Raw genomic sequence first — 13,413 nt, 5'->3', positions numbered from 1 at the left:
CTGGACTGCAGGTAGTCGTTATCTGATTGTCTTTGTTGGCTAATGGCTGCTAGCTTGTGGGAACAGAAAGGATGGTCCCTGGTTTTGAAGCTACTGGCTTCCTATGAAGGCCGTCAGGTTCAAGGTTTTTGTTCTTCTCTTTGTCCTCATGGACCAGGAGTTATCTTTGTAGCGCTTCACTGGAAGTGGTGCTCATAGAAATGTCGTCTTTCTGTGCCTCATTTACACTCAGATCACAGGATTAGCTTGTATTATTATTTTACTTCAAGATGCCTGAAGAGGCAAAACTGCCGTTATTTCACCGTTAATGTGAAAGAATCAGAAAAAACATCTCTCCCCACTCTTTGGCCACATTTAGCCCTAAAATAAACTCCCTCACAATGTTTTCTGAAAATAATCTGATATGTGACTTGCAGCAGGAAAACCAGAACAAGTCCAGAAAACCAAAAACTCATTAATTACAACCTTCTGTCTTTCTAGGGACCACCTGGAATCTACCCAAGGGTCCCAGACTTCCTTTAGACAGCCATTTAGGTGGGTGTTTTATGCTAAGTAATGCAAGTGTGGACAGCTTTGGTTACCGCCCCACACCTGGCTCCCCAGGTAGGTTGATCCTTAAAACATTTGGGGCCTGAACTCTCACTAAACTAGTTTGGGGGATTCAGATGGTCACATCCTCAAATGTTTTTGGGTTTCCATGTGTTTGACATCGTTGGACAGCTTAGAAACTACAAGAATCTGTAAAACTTGTTCCTGGTTTTTCCACAGCTGGACACGTGAAAACGTCGGAAATGCTTTGGAAAACAAACGGCAGCTATATAAAGTAAAGGATTTCATTACTGTGAGATTGTTTTCTTACATCCATGACCACTACGCTCTGTGCAATGGGTAAATAAAACCAGAATATAATGATTTATAAATCCCATCCATCTTTTACCCCAGAAGAAGATAAACACAGACATTTAGACGTTTCACCATGAGATGAAAATATGAGCTGATAGTGAATCTGATGCAGCAACACATCTGGAAAAAGGTGGAACAGGAGCAACAAAAGGCTGGAAAAGTACCTGGTAGAACCAAAAAAACCCAGAGGAGCATTGGACAACTAACCAGGTTACCTGGTAACAGGTCAGTAACATGACTGGTATAAAAGGAGCATTTCAGAGAGGCAGAGTCTCTCAGATGGAAAGATGGACAGAGCTTCACCAATCTGAGACAAACTAAAACGTGGAACAACTTCAGAAAAATGTTGCCAAAGAGAGGGAGCATCCAGCTTGTTATCAGTGGACAGGTGAAAAGCTGCATCTCTGATGGGATGGGGCTGCATTAGTGCCTATGGCGTGGGCAGCTTCCACATCTGTGAAGCTCCATCAATGCTGAAAAGTACATGGAGGTTTTAGAGCAACATCTGCTCCCATCCAGACAACGTCTCTTTCAGGGAAGGCCAGATTTCAGCAAGACGATGCTGAACCACATCCTGCATCCATCACAGCAGCATGGCTTCACAGGAGAAGAGTCCGGCTGCTGAACTGGCCTGCCTGCAGTCCAGACCTTTCCTCTTCCGCTCATGTTTCCATCCGATGGGAAAATGATGTGTTGTTAATGTTGTACTGGGAATAAAATATGGATGGATGAGACCATCATTGCATTTTGGTTATATTTACATTTTACGCAGCGTCCTAACTTATTTTGAGTTGAGGTTTGAATAATGTTGTAATTCTCCTCATAAAGTGGAGATTTATCACATTACTGAGGCTATATGAGCGCCACCTCCGATGAAATGTTACTACGTTTGTTTTCTGAGGTCTCAGTTTAATTTTGTGACCTGCTGTGTGAACCAAACCAGAACCCGATCCTTTCTGTCTGGAGAGCTGGCTCAGAGCATGGCACTAACACTGTTGAGGTCTTCAGTCCACACGCCGCGGCAGACCCTCATCTTCATGGCCCAGAGGCTAAATGAGTTGAGAACTGTCTGTGTATACGAACATTTAAAGACACAGAAAGCCTGGGCAGCAGAGGGAACGGGTCATCTGATCCACATTCCCACCTCACAGCTTGCAGAGAAGAAAAACACTGCTGGTTTGAAGCCAATGCTTCGTCAAAGTCAAACACACACATACACGCTCTCATGGGCTGGACACACGGGACGCGACAGCAGCAGCAACACGCTATACGATCGCTTGTCTCCAAGAAATATAATTGTTTGTGATACTGAAGGGAATTTTGACATTTTCAAAGCGGTAGGTGACAGACGAGGCCTGAAGGATGAAGAGATTTTGCTCGAGTTGACACAAATCTGCTGCTGACTCTACTGAACCAAAGAGAAAGACAGCCCTGGGTTCATCCTGTTTTACTAACTAGGAACCAACATGGTTACATCATCATCTGATGGACCTCCAGGCTGATCCAGATCAATCTAGGACCTACATTTGGATAAATTCACCCAGGCACCACATGGCTGCCTTTTATTTACTTCTTTATAATCTTTGCGTGAAGTCTGGAAAAGTCTGGGAAAGTCAGAGAGCTAGAATGAACTGATCCTCCATGTTGGAAGGGTTTGCAGACAGCGCCGTCTAGCCTGCTCTCATTGGTCAGTCAGTGAAACCCTCGCTGTAGTGCCAGGCGACAGCTCTACAAAAATGGAACATTTTTCTATTTTCTTGTGTCGCGTCACATGCCCCGTGTGCATGTCTACGTGAACGAGCGCAACATTTCATGTGGCCTGTCACTTGGCTGGAGGAGGGCAGCCATTGTCACCTCATCATGCAGGTCCACAGGAAATAAATGGAGAACGAACGATGGCGTCCCGTGTGTCCAGCCCATCACAGTCAGCAACTCTTCACTGAATAACACTGTTTTCATTATAAAAGCTTTTCCACCAGCTTGATTGTTTGAAACGCAGGTGAGTGAACAAGAATGATTGTCATCATCGCTGCCTCCTCCGGCTCCACGGCAGCCCTCCCAGGATGGGGGTTGAGGTACTTTGGAGCACTCTGGATAAGTGAGGGGTGGGGACAGAGGGCACTTAAAGCTGGTGGAGATGAGGAGCTGCTATAAGGAGGAGAGCCAGGAGGAGGCACAGGCCGGGGGGCAGAGGTGAGGCTGGTGAGCCCCCAGAGGAGTGGATGGAGGAGGTTGTGATCTCAGAGATGAGGAAGGCGGAGAGGGGCACGTGGGAGACCAGGGTGGGGCTGGCATAGTTGATAAGGACATCAATTTTCTCTGCTTCCTTGCTGCAGGCTTCGATCTGGAAAAAAACGAGAGAAGACGAAAACTTTTAGTCTAATTTTAAAGGAGCTTGGTCCAAATTCTCCACCAGTACCCGCTGCCTGTTTTTAGCCCTGGTATAAACCTCTATCTGTCAGCAGGTGGGCATGGTGGCAAATCTGTTTACTAAGGATGCACGGTGAGATGGATTTTAACCGTGAAGCAGATGATATGAAACTGATAAAGTTCTTCCTGACGAGGCCTTTTTGTTCTGCCGACTGTCTGTCTGAAATAACATACTCAGAAAAAATTCTGAAAAAAGTATATCTTCACAAATACAGGGGCTGTATGTACTGTAGAATCCGGGTATCTACACAAAGCTCAGATGTTAGATTACTGCAAAAGTGTTAGATTAAAGATATGAGTTATTGTGTAAGAGTAAATTCACCTGAAACATGGTAGAAAATGTAAATTGTTATCTCCTCCTGAAAGAAAACCACATTACTTTCAGTGGAAACCAGAGACTAGCAGCCTAGTTCATCTAGGAAAGAGTAGTCCTAAGAATGAGGAACGTAGTCCAAGGAAGGAGTAAAGTATTTCTAAGAATGAGTAAAGTAGTCCTAGAAATGAGTAAAGTAATCCTAAGAATGAGTAACGTAGTCGTAGGAATGAGTAAAGTAGTCCTAAGAATGAGTAAAGTATTTTTAGGAATGAGTAACGTGTCCTAGGGATGAGTAAAGTATTTCTAGGAATGAGTAACGTGTCCTACGAATGAGTAAAGTATTTCTAGGAATGAGTAATGTGTCCTAGGAATGAGTAACATGTCCTACGAATGAGTAAAGTATTTCTAGGAATGAGTAACGTGTCCTAGGGATGAGTAAAGTATTTCTAGGAATGAGTAACATGTCCTACGAATGAGTAAAGTATTTCTAAGAATGAGTAACGTGTCCTAGGAATGAGTAACGTGTCCTAGGAATGAGTAAAGTATTTCTAAGAATGAGTAACGTGTCCTAGGAATGAGTAACGTGTCCTAGGAATGAGTAAAGCAGTCCTAGGAATGAGTAAAGTATTTCTAGGAATGAGTAACGTGTCCTAGGAATGAGTAAAGTATTTCTAGGAATGAGCAACATGTCCTACGAATGAGTAAAGTATTTCTAGGAATGAGTAAAGCAGTCCTAGGAATGAATAAAGTATTTCTAGGAATGAGTAACGTGTCCTAGGAATGAGTAAAGTATTTCTAAGAATGAGTGAAGCGTCCTAGGAATGAGTAAAGTAGTCCTAGGAACAAGTAAAGTATTTCTAGGAAGGAGTAAAGTAGTCCAAGGAATGAGTTCATTATCTCGAATGTAAAACAAAGGGAGATCAAGGTGGCTCTGGAGCCATTTGAGAACAAGATCGCTTCACATGGTGAGATGACTGCAGACTTTGAGCACTCTGCTAACACCCATGAACGTGAGCTAGATGACCTTTGAGCTAATGTTAACAAGCTAACCACCACGGTCGACTTCCGATCTAAGAAATGTTAAGACCTTGTGGATCGTTGACATGGAACAATGTTTTTCTGGTGGGTTTGCCAGAAGGCTATGAGTGTCCTTGTCCTACCGAGTTCATTGTCCAGCTCCTACAAAAAATGCTTGGACTTGATGACAAGCTTAAGCTGGACCAGGCCCAATGCACCCTACATGCTGGGCTCAAGGATGATCAACCCCTGTGGCCATTAGTCGTTTGGGTTAACCTATTTCAGGTCCAGAATCAAATTCTGCGCCAGGCACGAGAAGCCCCTCCCCCCTCCTACATGGGCAGAAAGACCTCAATTTTCAAAGACTTCACGCCGGTGGTGGCTAAAAAAGCAGGTTGTAGGGCTGGGCGATATGAACCAAATCTTATATCCGATATTTTTTACCTGAATCACGATATACGATATATATCTTGATATACTTTTTTTTGTCAAGTAACCAAACAGTTCTAATTTACAGCCTTCAGTGTTAAATATACTTTTATTAAGGATCAGCAGCACATGTGCATTAAAACAGCAGACTGAAATTAAAGTACCTTTATATTAAATTAAATGCTCCTAAAACAAAATAAATTAAAAATAATTTTCAATGACCATAACAAAAAATATAGCTGTGCAAAATGCAAAAGAAAAGATGCTTTTAACTCAAAACAAACTATCTCTATATAAACGATATTCCTTCCTTTTATATTGCGTCTGATAAAGTCTCGATATATTGCCCAGCCCTACTTTGATCCTCCCGGGGTGAGGCTGGATATGAAAACAAATTCTACCAATCCAGTGACTTGTACTGCTTTGGTGCACTCCCTTATTCACCCCTGCACTGCCCCTTATATTAGCAATGTAATTGTTAAAACTTCCCTTATCGTCACGGTGAGGCCGAGGTGAGGAAGTGGACCCAAATGCAGGACTCAGGGGCAGGCAGAATGCAGGAAGAAAGGTTTTAATCCAAAATTGCGAAAACAGGAGACATGACAGGGAAACACGATGGATAACTTGACAAAGGAAAACTGAAACCAAGGGGTATAAATACACAGAGGAACTAACAGGGAACAGCTGAAGTGAATTTACTAATTAAGCCAGGTGAGCTGATGAACAAGAAGCAAAACAGAACACAATAGACAAGGGAAAACGAACCACAGCATAAAAACAGGGAACCAGACAAGACAATGAAACCATAGGATAGTAAAACTAAACTGAAAACACACAGACCATGACACTTAGGATTTGTAAATAAGAATTAGATAGAATCTTTATTTGTCCACAGCAAGGAAATTCCAATGGAACAGCAGCAAATGTGGAAGGATAAGAATTCAAACTACAAAAATTAGAAAATAAAACAAAACTTTAGCAATATAAATGTAAAAGAGAAGTAAAAAAAAATCTAAATAAAAATGTGTTAATTTTTTCCACTATTTACAATAATAATTTCTATTGTGTGTTGTTTTTGTCTACTGGGAGCAGTGATTGTTAGACAGTCTGCTGCAGGAACGTTACAGAGAACTGATGGTAGTTTTTTCCATGTTTGACTGAACACTGTGTAATAGCTGCAGGCACTGTGTTCAAATGACTTAACTACCCATTATTAGTTTAAAAGCACATGACTCATACAGGTAGAAAAACAAAGAGAAGAGATGTGAAGGTGGTATAGGGAAAAAATTAATGAGACAGTGAATGAGTGGAAATGGCTGTTCCTCTGCTTTGACGTCATGGAGGAAAATATTTTCTGATTAACATCTTTAAAAATGGCTGTTTTGCTTTAAAATTCTTTCTCCTCCCTGAGTCGCCACCATACTGCGGTGGAGGAATTTGCGCGTCCTGATGATCCGAGGGGCTATGTTGTCAGGGGTTTTATGCCCTTCGTAGGGTCACCCATGGCAAACAGGTCTCTAGGGGAGGGACCAGACAAAACATGACTCAATAGACCCCTATGATGAGTAAAAATGATGGATCCATGTTTCCCTTGCCCGGATGTGGGTCACCAGGTCCCCCCTCTGGAGGGGCACAGAGGCAAGCTGATCCTCGTCTGCATAAGCTAGCTCTAGGGACATGGAATGTCACCTCTCTGGTGGGGAAGGAGCCTGAGCTGGTGCGCGAGGTTGAGCGGTTCTGGCTAGATATAGTTGGACTTACCTCAATGCATGGCCTGGGCCCTGGAACCACTGTCCTTGAGAGGGGCTGGAACCTCTTCCATTCTGGAGTTGCTCCTGGTGAGAGGCGCCAAGCAGGTGTGGGCATGCTCATTGCCCCCTGCCTTGGCACCTGTCCATTGGGGTTTACACCGGTGGGTCAGAGGGGGTAGCCTCCCTCCACCTTCAGGTGGGGGGATGGGTCCGGACTCCTGTTTGTGCTTATGCACAAAAGAGCAGTTCAAAGTACCCACCCTTTTTGGAGTCCTTGGAGGGGGTGTTGGAGAGCACTCCTTCCAGGGACTCCCTAGTTCTGCTGGGGGACTTCAAGGCTCACGCGGGCAATGACAGCAAGACTTGGAGGGGCGTGATTGGGAGGAACGGCCCCCCTGATCTGAATCCGAGTGGTGTTTTGTCGCTGGACTTCTGTGCTCGTCATGGACTGTCCATAACGAACACCATGTTGAAGAATAAGAGTGTCCACATGTGCACTTGGCACCAGGACACTCTAGGCCGCAGTTCAATGATGGACTTTGTAGTCGTATCATCAGACTTGGGGTTGAATGTCCTGGACACTCGGGTGAAGAGAGGGGTGGAGCTGTCAACTGATCACACCCTTGTGGTGAGTTGGCTCAGATGGTGGGGAGGATGCCGGTCAGCCCTGGCAGATGCAAACGTGTTGTGAGGGTCTGCTGGGAACATCTGGCGAAGTCCCCTGTCAAAAAGTTTCAACTCCCATCTCCGGCAGAGTTTCAATCATGGCCCGGGTGAGGCGGGGGACATTGTGTCCGAGTGGGCTGTATTCTATTGTTGAGGCAGCCAGTCAGAGCTGTGGCTGTAAGGTCGTCGGTGCCTGTCGTGGCGGTAACCTCCGAACTTGTTGGTGGACACCATCAGTAAGGGATGCTGTCAAGCTGAAGAAGGAGTCCTATCGCACCTTTTTGGCCTGTGGGACTCCAGAGGCAGCTGATAGGTATCGGCGGGCTAAGAGGAGCGCAGCTTCGGTGGGTCGCTAAGACAAAAACTCGGGCATGGGAGGAGTTTGGAGAGGCCATGGAGAATGACTTCCGGACGGCTTCAATAAGATTCTGGTCCACCATCCAGCGGCTCAGGAGGGGAAAGCAGCGCTCTGTCAACACTGTTCATAGTGGGGATGGGGGGCTGCTGACCTCGGCTTGGGTTGTTCTGGGGCGGTGGAGGGAATACTTCGAAGACCTCCTCAGTCCCACCAACATGTCTTCGATGAGGAAGCAGAGTCTGGGGACACTGTGCTGGCTCTCCCATCTCTGGGGCTGAGGTTGCTGAGGTGGTTAATAAGCTCCTCGTGACAGGGCCCCGGGGGTGGATGAGGTCCGCCCAGAGTTCCTTAAGGCTCTGGATGCTGTAGGGCTGTCTTGGCTGACACGCCTCTGCAGCATCGCATGGACATCGGGGACAGTTCCCCTGGACTGGCAGACTGGGGTGGTGGTCCCCCTCTTCAAAAAGGGGGACCGGAGGGTGTGCTCCAACTACAGGGGGATAACACTCCTCAGCCTCCCTGGTAAGGTCTATTCAGGGGTGCTGGAGAGGAGGGTCCATCGGATAGTCGAACCTCGGATTGAGGAGGAGCAGTGTGGTTTTCGTTCCAGTCGTGGAACAGTGGACCAGCTCTACACCCTCTTCAGGGTCTTTAGGCTCTTTCCGACTGTAGGAACCTTTTGCAGTTCCTATAACCTTTTCAGGAACCAGGCCGTTTTTTTTCGCGCATTCCGACATATAGGAACTAGGGATCAAAGCCCTCAGTTCCTATAACCATTTTAGCTCCTGCTCCGAGGCAGGGTCTAAACGGGGTTTATTGAATATGAGTCCATCTGTCCGACAGCTGAAGCTGGAACCTTCTCATGCATTAGGACAAAGATCCCAACACAGCAGCAGGTCTGCACCAGAACGGCCGGAAAAGTTTACTTTTCCAGTCACCAAAATGTTGATACAAAGAATAAATATCTAAAAGAAGTGGACAAAAAAAGATAAGAATGAATAGTGAGGTAGGATTAAAACCAAGCAGGATAAGTTGCTGAGCCGTGTTTCAAAGCCAGCCAACATCAACACGTTTCCACAGCATTTTAAAAGGTCGCGGGTCTGATCCACACCGTGATCAGCGCCAACTTTTAACCCGGATTCAGGAACATTTGGCTTCTGACAACCTGCTTCACAACAAGCATTACTGAGAACAGACATATGCATTCTCCCCTCAGGTTACCACGACAACCGCTAACATCACCAAAATTCATGTCCACACTGGCAGGTGTGTATTCAAAACGCCATTACAGTTTTTCTCAAATGCTAAAACACATTTCACAAATGTTTCCTCCATGTTCCCCAATGCCTAAACACAACACCCTTTTCTAAAGCTACATAAACACAACCACACCTTTGAACTTCAAAGCTCAAACTTCCACACCAAAAGAGCAGCTCGAAGCTTTCAAACATGTAAACACTATACACATCATTACACACTACAGCAAAACAGTTGAAAACACAATGCTCAATTTGTGAGACGGGTCTTTGTTTCATAACTGCCAATGCATATTTTTAGAAACTTTACAATAACAGATCTTAGATCTCTGCAGAAGATTAGGCATTTAGATTTGTGAGTTTCATATGAAGAGTATAAATCTATAGAAAATACTGCATGTACACGACTGTAACACAACTCATGGCAGAATCTATTGCACACAACAGTACTCTTGAAAACATGATCAGGGTGTGAAGTTTTTTTATTGACTTTATTCACACCACACACACCCCACAATCACGGTGCGGCATCATGTCGCTGTGCTGCATCGGGCCACATCACCTCATCCACGTCGTAGGCTATATTGTCTCTTGCCAGGCACCGCGGGAAAAACGCCCTGGAATGGCGAATCCATCCTTGGAAGGCCTCCACTGGGATGTCATCACAAGCCAGCTCCATTGCCCTTAGGAGGTTCTCTCTAGTGTATGGTTGTCTGTCATAAACCTTCCATCTCCACGATGACAAGAACTCCTCTATAGGGTTCAGGAAAGGGGAGTAGTGTGGCAGACAGACGTTTAAAAACTGGTTACTGTTGGTGGTGAACCACTCTGATTTGGTTTGTTCTGTGGAAGCTGACATTGTCCCAAATGATCACATAAATGTGATGTGTGGGCCCAGGAATGTGTTCGCGGAGCAGGAGGATGTCTCTTAGCTCCTCTAGAAAGTCCAGAAGTAATGTAGGCCACTGAGCAACACAGTATGTCCACTAACTGTACTGTGAACATGGATGTATACCTACTTGCACATACTCGTAACGTAGAACTTTGTGTCGCGCAGAGTTGCGCTCAAAGGGAACCCTATAGACCTGTTTCATCCGCATCTGTTGGCGCCGGAGAACTCGGTCTATTGTGGCCAAGCTGACGTCATCAATGCTCTCAAAGTTGAAATTATCGGCAATGACTTTGTTTCTGATCTCCCGGAGTCTGATGAGATTGTTCTCACGAACCATATCCGCAATGAAGGTTTCTTGTGCAATGACATGGTCAATGACTGTTGCTCGCATCTCGTCCGTAATGATGGTGCGAGGTTGTTCTGCTCTCCGTCCTGGACCTCCTCCTCTCCCTCCTGCATCTTCTCCTCTCCCTCGTTGGCCTCCTCCTCTTCCTCCTCTGATTTGAACTCCTCTTCGTCGTTGGCCTGCTCCTCTTCTTCCATGGCCAGCTCGTCTTCCTCCTCTGACTCGAATTCCTCTTCCCCTGACTCTGCCTTCATCCATTTTGTTTGTTTGGAATCTTCAGCAAATGGTGCACTCTGAACTTGCTTTTATACATGTGGTCACAGCATTACCAACAGGTGTCTTCAACTTTGAGTCGTTGTGTGTAATGAATGACGCCAGGTGTGTTCATGGTGTTCAAATATTGCTGACTGTGGCAAGCATTTTGCATCACATGAGCTTTCATTTGAGAATATGAGCAGAGTTCTTTTGCAACTTGTGTTTTAGCAAGGAAAAATGTGTTTAGATTTATGAGAACGGAGGATTGTGTTTTGTGAATTGTGTCTTCATGTGAAATTTGTTTATGATATTGGAAAGTGATGGCTAGATTTAGTAAATGTGTTTAGACAACTGGTCATTTGGTTTAGGGGATTGGCTTTTGTGTTTTAGCATTTGAGAAAAACTGTAATTGTAAAGAAAACAGCTTCCTGTGAGAATTTCTAGAGAAAAGCCACCATTCTCAGACCCAACTGAGTTTATTTTTACTTCAGAGCGTGTTACCTGCAGCGGTGTGGGCTGGTGGTCCACCGGGGCGATGAGGACCACTACCTGGTGGTCAATACTTAGGTAGCCAAAGACGTCGCACTGCGGCACGGAGACATGAAGCCGGAGGATCTGGAGGACGTTGTGGATGGTCACTGGCTGGTTCTTATTCAGCTGCAAGACAGAAAGCATTGCATGAATGCTGGCGTCTACTTCCATCTAATCATGTCAACCTGAGCTCTGAAGGTCAATCACATTTTAAAAACAACGCTTCAAAATCATTCACCAGCCACCAGGTTTTAGCTGAAAGCCACTTTAATGTGTACAACCTCCAAGAGTTGGGGCTCAGCCTAAAATATAAACACAAGCGGAATTGAATGATTTCTAAATCTCATCCAGCCATATGGAGAGCGCCGAGCTTCTCTAAGCTACAGTAGCTTGTTGCTGCACCCACATATCCTGGCATCAGGTGAAATAAACGGCCTGTATCTGGTTTTAAAGGCTGAATGAGGCTGACGATGATGTGCTGAGGATTCCAGCTGAGCTATCAGCGGGACAGAAGGACTGACACAATGCCGTTCATCAGGAGGAACCACGTCCACAAATCTGTGTTTTAGCAAAGACAATTATTTAACCCAATTCCATATTTCATTCACCAAAAAAATCAAATGTTTGAAACTACTTTTTACTACTTTAGAAAAACATGAGCTCATTTTTGATATGATGTCATGAAGATTTTAAAAAAATGTTGGGATGTAGAGGCAACAAGGGGCTGGAAAAGAAAGAAACAGCTGTTCCTACAGATGTTTAATCAAGTTATAAAAGCAGCAGGTCAGTAACATGACTGGTATAAAAGGAGCATTTCAGAGAGGCAGAGTCTCTCAGATGGAAAGATGGACAGAGGTTCACCAACCTGAGACAAACTGGATCTAAAACTTTAGAAAAATGTTCATTTGAATTGTTACTTTGAAGATCCACCATCTACAGTGTAGAATATCATCAGAAGATTCAGAGAATCAGGAGGAATCTCTGTATGCAGGGACAAGGCTGGATCAAGCAGCAACCTCCGGTGGTAAAATGTGAAGTCTACGCGGAAATACAACAAATTGCAGTTCACCCCTCATCCACTAGGGGCTGGCTCCAAAACCGAGTCAATCAAGAGGGGGTGCTACACAGGTGGAAACGTGAAACGTTTTTTAAATGTGATTTATGAGATTTGCAAATTATTGCAGTTTGGATTTATTCACATTTTTTCCTGGAACTCGTTGGTTGTGCGGAGAAATCTCAAACTCCAGAACTCAGACTCATTTTAAAACTCTTTGGTCAGTATTGTTTAAAAACCAAAATAAAGTTGATTTTTAATAACTACAAGACAATTCAAAATGCTTTACAAAAAAACATTAAAAGCATCACAGCGAGGTGCAGGAAGCAATAAGTGCATTAAAAATAAATAAAAGAAATTAAATAAAAACAGAAAAAAAGTTAAAATAAAATAGAATAAATGCTGGAAATAAAAGTTCCAGTGTAAAGTATGAACAGTTGCTTTTATAAAAGGCCGCAAATTGAAAATAGTTGGAAAAAATAATTCATTTATAGATAAAATTCCTGCATTACATGGAAAAATACAGATGTACTGTGAGAGACCTGGATCAGCAACAGCTGATGATTCGATCACACTTTTCAACCACAGAACCTCCAGATTAAATACTTGGTGTTTGCGCCCCCATCTGCAACAGCTGACTGGTTATTGTGTCGTCCTGCAGCATCCTCGACATGCAAGGCTGGAAAACTGTCGGCGTTGGCCCATATGCCAGAATTCAGCTTCCCTCAGAGCCGATGTTTTACATGAGCAATAACTTTACGCATTATGTGCTAAAAAATGAACAAGCTCATTTTACAGACTCACCTCTTTGCATTAACTAGTTTGACAGCCCGAATAAAAATCCCAAATTTACTTGAGAAATGTGAGCTTTTACTTTTTTTGGCGACACCCTGAAACGACCTTGGGACCCCCAGTTTGAGAACCTCTAAAAACATTTTGCTAGAATATTAATAATAACGCACAATGTGTGATGTAAACAGCTGCTGTTGATCTGGTTTGCTTCCATCCGGCTGCAGACGTCTAACCATGCACTGCCCTCGGAGGCTTTAATCGAAGGTCCAATTCTCTTTATCATGTAATTAATTTAAAAGGTTCTGTCATCACATCTGAGCTGGACCGCTGTCATGTCCCGTGTTGGTCAGCCCTCCCTGGCTGCAGCTAACGCCCTCCACAAGCTCCCTGTAGCTTCAGGATTCATCTCAAGCCTTT

General features: G+C 44.4%; 1 protein-coding gene across 2 annotated transcripts in view; it reads right to left on the bottom strand.

Annotated features, from left to right (window-relative positions):
* Positions 1-1,432: 1,432 nt before the first annotated feature.
* reck (reversion-inducing-cysteine-rich protein with kazal motifs) overlaps positions 1,433-13,413 on the bottom strand; it is a 149,606-nt gene continuing 137,625 nt past the window's right edge. For both annotated transcript variants that reach the window (XM_041967822.1, XM_041967823.1), the window contains 2 exons: positions 11,121-11,276; positions 1,433-3,247 (listed from right to left, as the gene is read on the bottom strand). In XM_041967822.1, the coding sequence (XP_041823756.1) occupies positions 3,026-3,247; positions 11,121-11,276 (378 nt within the window). In that variant the 3' untranslated portion in view covers positions 1,433-3,025. The remainder of the gene's footprint in view (positions 3,248-11,120; positions 11,277-13,413) is intronic.

The sequence above is a fragment of the Melanotaenia boesemani genome, chromosome 18, assembly GCF_017639745.1.
Source record: "Melanotaenia boesemani isolate fMelBoe1 chromosome 18, fMelBoe1.pri, whole genome shotgun sequence".
NCBI lineage: Eukaryota > Metazoa > Chordata > Actinopteri > Atheriniformes > Melanotaeniidae > Melanotaenia > Melanotaenia boesemani.
The sequence above is the reverse complement of the archived record's forward strand: the minus strand, read 5'-3'. Positions and strand labels throughout refer to the sequence as shown.